This window comes from Passer domesticus, chromosome 2 (assembly GCF_036417665.1).
Source record: "Passer domesticus isolate bPasDom1 chromosome 2, bPasDom1.hap1, whole genome shotgun sequence".
NCBI classification, from domain to species: Eukaryota; Metazoa; Chordata; class Aves; order Passeriformes; family Passeridae; genus Passer; species Passer domesticus.
In genome coordinates, this window is record NC_087475.1 from 116,087,221 (window position 1) to 116,098,956 (window position 11,736).

At 54.2% G+C, this 11,736-nt stretch overlaps 1 protein-coding gene across 3 annotated transcripts; it reads left to right on the plus strand.

The window, feature by feature from the left end:
* The first annotated feature begins 216 nt into the window (after positions 1-216).
* On the plus strand, positions 217-10,674 carry LOC135294938 (ragulator complex protein LAMTOR1-like). 3 transcript variants are annotated; one of them, XM_064410883.1, is made up of 6 exons: positions 217-666; positions 1,104-1,230; positions 1,500-2,704; positions 5,820-5,907; positions 7,581-7,660; positions 8,385-10,674. In XM_064410883.1, the coding sequence occupies exons 1-3, from the start codon at positions 236-238 to the stop codon at positions 1,590-1,592; spliced, it is 651 nt and encodes a 216-aa protein (XP_064266953.1). In that variant the 5' UTR covers positions 217-235; the 3' UTR covers positions 1,593-2,704; positions 5,820-5,907; positions 7,581-7,660; positions 8,385-10,674. The 3 variants fall into 3 exon arrangements, with proteins under 3 accessions (XP_064266953.1, XP_064266955.1, XP_064266956.1); XM_064410885.1 differs by lacking the exon at positions 5,820-5,907; XM_064410886.1 differs by lacking the exons at positions 5,820-5,907; positions 7,581-7,660.
* Positions 10,675-11,736: the final 1,062 nt, after the last annotated feature.

An 11,736-nucleotide genomic window follows, 5' to 3' on the forward strand; every position in this document is an offset into this window, starting at 1 on the left:
GGTCATTCACTAACAGGATGTCCTGGGGTGCAGGGAGGGGTCTGTGGGGCAGAGATCTCCCCTTGTTTCTCTGACTTTTCTGTTGTGACCCCACCACAACTCTGCACATGCATGGTCCATCCTGCCAAGCCACACTGCTTTGCTGTGGGGTGCACACAATGGGGCTGTGGCAGGGCCCTGGGCCAGCGCCCAGGTCCTCTGTGAGCCCAGGGCCTGGTACAGGGGCTCTCAGGATATGTGCCAAGGACATTGTCCTCCCAGTGGTTCCTTTTTTCTCCAGGTGGCTGCATGCCAAGCTCCCCAGAGCCCAGACCAGCCCCCAGCTTCCTGCAGCCTCTGCCTGCCTCCCTCTACCCCAGGGCAGCTGTGGGCAAACAGTCCCTGGCATTTCCTTCCTGGCGAACAGCCAGTCCAGCCTGGCACACTTGTGGCCAGCTGGCAGCATTCATTGGGCAAGCTTGGCTTTGAGATGTTTGATTTGGGGTGCTGGACTTTGTCTGCCCTGGTCAGAGGATGCTCTGAGATGGGGAGGGAGCTCAGCGGGAGCAATGAGCCTTCAGTGGGAGCCACTGTCTCGTGTCTCTGCAGCAACATCATCGACGTGTCGGCAGCGGATTCCCAGGGCATGGAGCAGCACGAGTACATGGACAGAGCCAGGCAGTACAGGTGGGACCTGCACTTCTCCCTGGGGTGCCCGCAGTCCTTCACAGCTGTGTGTGTCCCTGGGCAGGTCCCTGGGGTTTTGGCCTGGGGGAGTGAACTCGGCCTGTGGAAGGGCTGCCTCATCTCAGAGAGCAGGGTGCAGCCTGCTCAGGGAGGCTGATGGCAGTGCAGGCAGCAGAGCCCAGGACAAAGGGCTCCTGTGTTCGCCCAGCCCTTGGGGCAGATGGTGGGGGGCTGGAGGTGGCTGCTTCTGCTTGCAAGGTGCCTGTGTGGGAGAGCTGGAAACTCCCTCATCCTCCTGCTGCAGGGAGTGGAGAGGGCTGGGTGCTGGGAGCGCAGCCCCACTGCTCTCCCTTTGTCCCCCTGGGGGTGCAGCACCCACCTTCTGGATGTCCCCATGTCTCGGCATGGCACTGATGTTCGCTGCTCTCCCCTGACAGCACACGCCTGGCCATGCTCAGCAACAACCTGACGCACTGGAAGAAGCTCCCACTGCTGCCATCTCTGACTAACCAGCCACACCAAGTGCTCGCCAGCGACCCTGTTCCCTTTGCAGACCTGCAGCAGGTGAGCAGGGCTGAGCCCTGAGCCCTTGCCATGCTCCCCAGAGACACATCCTCGTCCTGGAGGAGCAGTAATGCCCAGAGCCCTGACTTGATCTTAGAGCTGAGGGCAAAGCCTAGGTCAGGTTTAAGGCCTTGTTAGAGGTGGGGGCAAAGCCCAGGATGGGCTTTGGGATTCCTTAGGGCTGGAGGCTAACCTCCTGCAACAGTTTCTTTGGGACAATGGGGGTTTCAGTAGCCACCAGTGACACAGCCATGTCTTCCTGCCTGCAGGTGTCCCGGATAGCTGCCTATGCCTTCAGTGCGCTCTCACAGATCCGTGTCGACGCCAAAGAAGAACTGGTTGTACAGTTTGGCATCCCCTGACCCTGCCCCCACCACTGCTGCTTCAGTGCTTTGGGTTGGTTTTGGTTTTTTCCCCAATTTTTCTCTTTATATCCCTTCCCTCCCCATGCTGCTGCCACAGAACTTGGACAGATACCCTGCTTCCTACTAAATGCCAAGGCGCCCATCATTGGCACATCGAGCCCACCTGCACTGCTCGAGGCTTTCTCCTCCTCATGGGTGGGTGGGTGTTTGTGGGGAGGAGGCTGTGTCAGCTGGACACTGCCTTGCACAGGGACAAGCACAAAGGGAACAGCCGGTGCGAGGAGGCCCTGGTGTGGGTCAGCACCATGTGCCAGGTCACCAGGACGGGTGGGCTGGAGCCAGCCACTTGTGATGCTCTACATGGGGCCTGGTGGCTCCAACACCATCCCTTCTCCTTTTTACATGTTTAGACCTTTATTTTGCTTGTTTTTGTTTGTTCATTCGCTTGTTTTTTAAAATTACTATTATTTTTTGCCATAGTAGATAAAGCCACGTTCATTCAGTGCTTGTCTCCACTGTTCTCTGTCGGACACAGCATGGACGTGATGGAAGAGCCGTGCCCTGGGGGTGTGGTACGCACATCTGTTCCTTGTCACTTCTTTGATGTCCCACAGGGCCAAGAGGACAAGGGGACAGAAAAGGTATGATGACCCAGCTAAGGGGAAGGAAGCAGCTAAGATTCATAAATGCTTGAAAATGGTCGAAAGGAATGTACAAAGTCAGAGGGTTTTATTAGTAAATTACACACTTGGTCTTAATCTCAATCTACACTCAGTGCAGGAACTACAACAAGGATGTTTATTACCAACAGCTGTTGAGTCCTGGCTAGACTCTACATCCATCCAGTTATCTGTGTCTGAGGCATACCCGGTAGCTCTCGCGTTCTGGGAGCGGGGTGCCCAGCGTGTCCCGGTGCCGGGCCCAGCGTGCCCCCTGCAGCCCGGCGCGAGTGCCGGGCCCCGCCCCGGCCCGGAGGTGCCCAGCGCGGAGCGGCGGGGGCGGGCCGGCGCGGCGTTCGAATCACAGCGGCCCGGGGCCGGGGCCCGACCGGCTAGAGCTGGAGCCTCGGCACCGATGTGATGACGGACGGACGCGATTCCCCAGCCACGGTACGGGTAAAGCTGACACGAGGCGGGCTCCGGTGGTTCCCTCGGCGGGCGTGTTCTTCGTTTCCCGGGGTTGGCAAAGTCGGAGCCTTCTCCAGCGGCATTCGACGGCCGCGTTCCTCACGGGTTCCTTTGCTACCCCAGCGCAGGTTTGAAAAAACCTTCTCCTTGTGCCCCTCCTGTGCCGTGCTCGGGGCTGCCCCATCCTGAGCCTCCTCAGGCAGCCCAGGCGCTGCGGAGATGATTTCCGAGGGTCTCCAGCGAGGGGTGGGCGTCCCTTCCTCATCCGAGTCCTCCCTGCTCTAGCTGGTGACCCGGAGGTTCTCGTTGAGTCTGTGGCCGTGGGCTGTGCGCGTATCGGGGGTGGTTTTTCAGGGGTCAGCTGGGGTGTAACTCCAGTCGGGTTACAGGGAGACGTAGCATCGGGAGCCATTCTCTGCCGAGCCCCGGCTTCCCTGAGCTGCCCTGGGGCCGGGAGCGGGTCTGTGCCGGCCCCCCCGGCCCTCACTGGGCCTGGGCAGGCTGACGGCAGCGAGCGCGCCCGGGGTCGGACGATTCCGCTCCGCACGGCGAGCGCCGGAGGTTTCTGTGCCGGGCGCCTTTAACGAGCGCGGCCCCGGCGCGGTGACGGGCGGTGGCGCCGGGCCAGGAAGGGGAACCGCCGCCCGCCAGCCCCGCTGCAGGAAAGCTCAGCTTTTCTCTTGTGCCTGGCCGCTGCCTCCCCGGCCCTTCCCGGCTCGCCGCGCTCATGGCGGATTAACCCCCGTCCGCCGCCTCGCCGCAGCCCCCGAGGTGCGGGTCCCCGGGGCCCGCGGGCCGTCCCCGGCGCCTTGGCTCGTCGGGAGCTCCGGAGCGCGGGCTTGCGTAACGCCGCGTTGTGACCGGGGCGGCGGGGAAGGAGGGGAAGGACAATGCCGCCGCCACCGCCGGGGCTCGGTCCCCGGTCCCACCGCCCCCTGCAGCTGCTCTCTGCGGGGATGCGGCTGGAAGGCGCTCACGGCCGCTGGCGGGCTCCCCGACCACTTCCCGCCTGCCATCACGAATGGCACGTCCTCCCTCCCGGCGGGTCGTGGCGTTGTCTCAGGCGCTCAGGGTGGCCAGTGTCACCAGTGTCACAGCCAGGCTGTGACCGCGGCAGGAGCGGGTAGCCCTGCCCGTCCAGATCCACACCAGGCACCACTGCGTTTGCAGAATGGTTCTGGTAAAACCCGACGCTGGTGGGACACGGTTCTCTCCGAGGGTCTGCATGCAGTGCTGCACGAGTGCTTTGCCCCGTGCCTTTGGGTGGATTTTTAGGCAGAGGTCTTGGCTGTGCCACAGGTGGGAGGGACAGTAGTTGCTGAGTGACCCAGCCATGAGACAGGGAGCTGGGTTTTAGCCAAATTGGAGGGAGGACCTGTCCTGCTGAGGATTCCATGCTTCCCACCTGGGCTGACAGCTCTTGTAGTCCCCAAAGCCGCCGTGACTGGTTGAGCACTGCAGATCCCAACCAGGCTCCTGGCCCGTCACGGTGTGGGTGTCCAGGTGCAATACAGGGTGAGGAGCTCCCTCCTCATCTGGGTGACTTTTTGGCTCCCAGCAGTCCCCTCCCCTGGGAGACTACCAGGGTGGCACCGGGGGCAGCCAGCGGGGAGGCAAAGGTCGCTGTGAAGGGGACCTGGCAGTGATCCCAGATCCCGTCAGGGCAGCTCATCCCTGCTCCCATCCAATGCAGCGATGCCCGGCGAGCTCCCTGTGTCCCCAGCAGGTGGTTCTTTCTTTCACTAGCAGCAGTGGGAAGGGGAGCTGGCAGCGCTTCAATGGCTTGGCCACTGCCTTGCTGGGCAAGAAATGTTAGTGACATTTGGAGGCGAGGGAGGGAGGAAGGCACAGCAGGAGAATGAGGAGCCCGAGCAGCAGTTTTCCACTGACCCCTTGTCAGGATCCTAATCTGTGGGAGTGGACCTGGCTGCTGCTCAGCATTGCTCCCCACTCTGAGCCTGTGGGGAAGCGGGAGGATGCTGGCTGCCCCACACAGCTGGCCAGATGCAGGGACACATCCTCCCTTGGTGGGCACAAATGCCTGGTGCTGGGTGCAAGTAATTTAGTAACATAGTTACTATACTTTACCTTTTGTGTTGTTTTTAGGTCTGGGCAGGGACCTGATAGGCTGGCCACGATGTCTCTTGAGGGCGCAAGAGTTGCTGCTCTCCGTGATTAGGAAAGTTCCCCCTCCTGCGCCAGAGCTCGCTGCATAGGTGCTGCTGCCAGCACTGGCAGCTTTGGGGGACGATGCTGGGACTTGTCATGGGAGGGATTGTGGCTGGGGCAGGTCCTAGGGCAGTCCAGTTCCTACTGTTCTGGGCAGGTGGGTGTTTGCAGAAGCCTTGCTTACCCTTCCTGTTGAGTAACCAGAAATGCTGGAATGGCTTGGTCTGGTCATGGAGACTGCCTGGGAGATGGAGCTGAGCCTGAAGCAGGCAGCAGCTGTACTGCAAAGGGGCTGTTGGATCTGTCTCACAAAGCACTGGTGTGTCCAAAACTCATAGAATGGTTTGGGTTAGAAGGGGCTTTTAAGCTCATTCAACTGGAATGCCCTGCCATGGGCAGGGAGACCTCCCACTAGACCAGCTTGCTCCGAACCACATCCAGCCTAGCCTTGAACACTTCAAGGGATAGGGCTGCCACAGCTTCTGTGGACAACCCTCATAGGGAAGAATTTCTTCCCAATATCCCATCTAACCCTGCCCTCTGTCAGCGGAAAGCCATTCCCTTTTGTCCTGTCACTCCAGGCCTTTGTCCAAAGTCCATTTCCCGCTCTTTTGGAGCCCCTTTAGGCACTGGCAGGGACTCTAAGGTTTCCCTGGATCCTTCTTTTCTCCAGGCTGAACACTCCCAGGTCTCTCAGCCTCTCCAGAGAAGAGGGGCTCCAGCAGTGGGATAAATGGGACCTGTGCCAGACTCCCAGATGTGGAACTGTGGAAATCATCTTCATCTGTTCACTAGGCAGGGGTGGTTTGAAGGGGTGGATTTACTTTCCCACCACTCTTGCTGTCCCCTGCCAGGACTGGAGGTGGTGAGTGGCACAGCACAGTGCTGTCTTGGTTTCTGCCTTCTGACTGTCCCACCCCATTTCTAGGTGAACAGCACAAAGGTTTGTCCTCATCCCCCAATGATCTGTCTCAGCTCCAGGACTGTAGTGTCTTCATCAGAATTACCCACAAAATGTGAGTATGGGGAGCTGTGTACACATTTCAAACCACGCAGCTGGGTCTGTGCTGTCCCTGGAGCCTTGGCCTCAGCCCCCAGGAGCTAAGAGGCTCCTGTCTTGGGCAGGGTGGGAGTGGGGCTCTTGGGGTATTTACTCCTCCTTTGGCATATGAGATGCTGGGATCTGCATCTCCTCTGTGCCACTGCACAGCTGGGATCTGCTTGCAGAGCTGTTGGGTCTCACAGAGCTGCCCAGGGAACGTTTTGGTCAGAGTTCCTGTCGTTTTTATCACATCTGGCATTTAACATCTGGGTTCACTCCTGGCATTGAAGAAAATACCTGAGTGCTGCTGCCAGTGGCACCAGGGTTCCTGCAGCTGCACAGGAGATGATCCATTTCTCTTGATGCTGCTCTGGTGAGGGAACAGCCCAGCAAGTTTTCCTGAGTGGCAGCCTTGGGATCCCTTGGATCTGGAAAGCAGTGTAAAGGATGACACTTTCTGCCCCATGAAGTGCTTCTGTTGCCTGGGGATGTCAGGCTGCTGCTGAGTATAGTGTGGTCAGGATGGAGCCTGTTTGCTCCATCCTGGGACCTGAGGTGGCTGGGCAGGATTGGGAGGAATGCCTCCTTCAGGAATTGTGTTTGTTGCCCGGGAGCAAGGGGCAACTAAAATCTACATCAGAGGTGGGATGAATCCTGGTGGTTAAGGAGCTGGCAAAACAAATTGAGGGTGTGAGGCTGCCATGCATTGCTTTCAAAACTTTCCAGTGGGAGGCTCACTGGGAGCTTGTCTACTATAATTACCTCCTGTGTGGGGTAAGAGAGCCTGCCTGGAGCAGGGATCTGCCTGCAGTGGGTGGGGAGGAAGGAGCTGCCTGCACCGCAGATATATTTAGTCAGACCTGGTTAATCTCCTGGGTCTGTGCTCCAGCTCGGATTAGCGGGGATCCTGGTGGCACACGCTCTCTAGAGAGACCTGGCCATTGCTTGATAAAGTGGGGGGCCAGCAGGGTGATCTGAAGCAGCTGGCTGATCTGAAGAGCTCCCAGTGCCACAAGGGGAAGTCTGTGAGGAGGAGCAAATCCTCATGGCAGCCTCTGTCCCAGGCCAGGTTCCTGCTTTTGGCACCTTGGAAGTAAGTGACAGTACTGAGGCAGTGCTGGTCAAGCATGATTGGTGTGTGTTTTGGGCATGCCATTTCTGAGCTGCAGTTGGGTTCAATAACACTTGCGAGTCCTTTCCAACTCAGGATATTCCATGAACTGGTAGCTGCTCAGGAAGAGTGTGTAGTTGCAAATAAGTGCAAGAGGAAGCTTCAGCCTCCCCAAAATCCAGCAAGAAAAGCCCCGCACTCCATGCACAGACTGGCCCCTGTGGTGCTTCCCAGCCAGTGGGGCCACCACAAGCTCCCTGTGCTGTGCTGGATGCCAGGGCTGGCAGGCAGAACAGGAAGCAGCGCCAGGGGGTGTCAGCTGCCTGGCTCCAGCTGCTCTCCCAGCAGGGGGATTCCGGGGGATTCCACTCCCGTGCATGGTGTGGTTGGTCCTGGCTCTGCTGGCCTTGGTGTGGGGACAGAAGGCAGAGCAGCGCTCTAGAGCCAGCCCCTGGCTCAGCAAACCCTGCTGCACAAAACTCAGCCTTGGTCTAATCCCTCCAGAAGGAGTTAATGCAAACCCTACACTCTTCCAGCCACGGGAGCAAGGAGGGGGAGTCCGTGCTGGAGCAGCCGCTGCCAGAGAGGATCTCCTTCATCCATGGTTTCCTGCAGAGTAAGACCCTCCGCTGGTGCTGGGGAAAGCGACTGCCCCTGCTCGGTGCCCCTGACCTCTGAGAGAATCTGGTCTGCTGTCTGCAGCTTCCCTCTCCACAAAGTGACCCCCTCACCCCACATCAACAGCTTTGTGAGGTGCCAGCAGCCTTCCTGCAGCAGCTGTGGAAGGGGAAACTTCCAGATGGAAAACTTCCAGATGGAAATCCTTGCCAGAGCCTGTGTTCAGAGCAAAGGAGGTCCTGGGTGTGAAGGGCAGGGTGCCAGTGCCTGCTCTGGTGATGCTGCCTTGAAGCAGTTTTCCCAGCTGGGTACCTGGACTTAAGTTCTTCAAATCCCAGTGGAAGTCCTTTACCTAAGCAGAAATCCTGGGAGGGAAAATGGGAAGTATCTCATACATTTGCTCAGCCTTTCATGGAGGGAAGACACCGTATCCCACCTCATATTCCCCCCTCCAGAGATGGAACTCTCTATGCTGATGTTAGGAGAGATGCCAAGGTGGGGAGGCTGGGATTTGGGGTGGGGTTCCAAGGAGGGGAATGAAAGTCGGTCGGAGTTAATGGCCAAGGCTGACCACTGGGATCTCAGCTCTGGAGCCCATCCTGCCCCATGTCCATTCTCCCTGGGGATGCATTGCAGTTCTCTCCTGGCCATGAGTGTCACCTCAGGGGAGGCAGTGTGCCCAGTGGCTCCTGTGTGACTGGGAATTCTGATTCATGTTGCAGAGCACTGGAGGTACAAATTCACTGCAGAGAACATGGTCTCTGTACAGAAACTCATGGAGAGGAGAGAGGCCAGGATGAAGTGACTGAGTATGATATTGAAGAAAGCAACCACTGGACTGTTATGGACAGAGGGGAGATGATGATTGTTTTGTTTCTGAGGAAGAATCAGTCATCAATCTCAAGCTCAGCAGACTCAAACTGGGAAAGAGACCTATCTTCCCCCGATTCAGAACACCCCCTGCCTCTGCCCAAGTCAAGAGATCCTCTGAAAAAGATGGAACAATACTCCATAATGGACTGGGCAGCAGTGAGACACAAAGCAATAAAAAAAAATATTTTGATCTAGCTAAAGAGCTGCTCTTAGCCAAGCCAGTTAGAGAAGATGCTAATCCAAGATGGGAACCATTGAATTGTGATGGTATTGAAGATTTGAGACAAGTGGTAAGGGAAAATGGATTAGACTCACGTGTTTCAAGCAATTGCTGAAAGAAATATATTGTAATGTAGATTTAACACCATATGGCTGTCACTATATCTCTTCCATAATATTGACAGAATCACAATGCATCTTATGGGGCCTGAAGTGGAGAAAATTCTTGAATAGATTACTTGAAACTTATGCCGGGGGCTCCTATGCTGCATTGACGCTGGCAGATTTAACAGAAGGCCCTCCACATGACAGGTGTGAAGATCAAGCAGCATACCTGCCTAGAGTAGTACTTAATGATATCAAAAATCCTGCTTGCAAAGCCCTGCAGCTGACTCAGCCAGTGGGAACTCAGAAGGAACTTATACAGAAATAAGACAAGGGCCAGTAGAGCCCTATTCAGCATTTATTGACCTCCTGGCACAAGCTCTAGAGAAACAGTGTGAAGATGAAGTGGCTCGTCCACTTCTGCTTTGCAACTTTGCTTATGCAAACGCCAGTGAAGGATGTGAAAAGGTTATCTGAAGCTTGCCTGATCCTGAACCTGCCTTGCCCCAAATGATTGAGGCTTGCAGTGAAATTGGCAGCCCTCAGCACATAGCAACCATTCTAGCAAATATACTGGGAGACAGATTTGGAAAAGCTTTTACAAATCAGGCAGAAGTGAGGGATGAGAAACTTGCAAAAGCCCTCAATGGCCTCAGCTTGACACACAGATGGGCACACAGATAAACTAGAGCCTGCTTCTGTACCAAGATACATTCCTAGCCAGAATCACCGAAGTTTGAAACCTTGTCTGTATGAATCCCAAGCCAACGTGAACAGCTTAGTTTTTCTAGGACTTCACAAAAGTTTTAGGCTGTAAGTGTTTTTATTTATTCCATCACACACACACAAAAATAAAAGTCTGGAACATGGCATTAAAGACGATCTATAATTAAGTTGGCTTGACCTAACCTGCCAGAATAATCCACGTGACCTGTGGTGTATGCTCTTTTTCTCCATGCCTTCTTGCTATTCATGTCTACATACAATTAGATTGTGTGGAATTTGGTTGTGTGTCTGGCTCATTTAGAGGGTATGTGTTGCTTTGGTGGCTATTTAACATGCTGTTTGATCTCTTCCCCCCCTCCCCAAAAAAAAAAAAAGAAAGGGCAGAAAAAAAAAATATACATATATGTGTATATATGCGTATAGAGTACACTGAGACATTGCAATGAGGAGCATTTAAGACACTAAGAAATTTCTAGGTCAGGCATTCCTAGGACTAGATGGTTTCTGGAAGAGAGCAGAGCCAGCTGCAATTATTCTACCTGCAGTGAGAACTGCTTCTTTACAGGCCTGAACACGCCTGTTTCCCAGCAGTCCCTGAAGTTTTAGTGTGGGAAGGACCCAGTAAAGTGAAGGATCTGAACGATAACAATCATCTTCCTGTGAGAACGAAGGACGTAGTTGCCTCAGTGAGGTTTCCTTCTGCTTTCACACGGGTCTCAGGAGGCTCACATGATGATGGTATTGTTCACCTTTAAAACCGCAAACACACTTCTGCAATAAAAGTGGAGAGGGGATGTTGGAGGTGGGGAGAGCAGAGAAGAGGAATGCTTCCTCTCAAACCACAAGGCTGGTGGAGATGCTGGATCCCAGTTATCATCTGTTTTGCCTGGTACCCTCCTTGCAACACTGAAAGCCCAGGAAAGAAGCCATGAAACCTGCAAACATGTCCTGACACTTCCCAGAAACAGCTTCAGAGTTTTGACCTACCAGATTCTGTTCTGAACCAATGCTGGTATTTTGCCATTAAAAAATGCCAGATAAAATACATTCCAAGCTCTACCACACAGAAAAATAAAGAGTGAAACAAAACTTTGTGTGAGGTTGTATCCATTTCATGAAGCTGTTTTTCTCCACCTAAGAAATCCACAGCAATCAAAAAGAGTATTTCAAAGTATCAGCTACTCTGGGTCTGGATTGAAGGCACTTGAGATGGTGGTTCACGTTCAGACTCAGGTGTTTATTATTTCTTATCAGTAAAACAGTCTCACAACCATGAGTTTGGCAGCTTTTCATTAGCAAGGCACAAAATGGCTAACAATCTCTTGTTACAAGGTTTTTTAAGACTAAACTGTCCAATTTAAAAAGGAGACCTAGATTATTTTCCCTTTTAACCCAATAACTGATCCCTGGAAGCTCTCAATGTGGGCTTTTCTGCCCAATTACAAAATGCCACCCAAACCCATGAAGAAGAAGGAAGAAGAAACCCAGGAAGACACCCTGTGCGCTCCATCTTGCTTCCATCCACAACATACTAAAAATCCCAAAACCTAAATTTCTCACCCAAGTGATACCCCTTCACTACTCTCTATAATCTATTTCAGTTTCTAGTCTATCTTGAAATCTAGGAAATTTTGTCCATGAATGAGGATCAAAGTCAGTGCTCCCCTGGGGACAGGACACCCCAGAGCAGACAGAGAAATATTCCCCATGCCCTGGGTTTCCACACAAATCTCAATGAATGTGTGATCACATACATCTGATAAATATTTTGCAACTGTGTAATATGTCAGTTGTGGAAATCAAAAGTGATATTCCCAGAGCAAGATTATGCCTGAGCTTGATTGATCAAATGTTGGATTTGATGGTCTTGGAGCTCCTTTCCAACCTGTGTGATTTTGTAATGCTATGAATCTATGATTTCATGGCAAAGGAGGGATGTGCAGCACATGTCCCCACTCAATTTGAAGGGCAGTCCCATCACTCCCAGAGCACCCCACACTCTCTAGGTTGTACCAGCCAAAATCAGAGGAACCAGTGTCAGACCAGGGCCTCGTCAGTAGGAGACATTCATCTTGCACCAGCTTTCCCCTGGCTGACAGCAGCTCTACCAGTTCAAAGGATCAAACGTGCAGTTAAAATGGTATCAGTGCT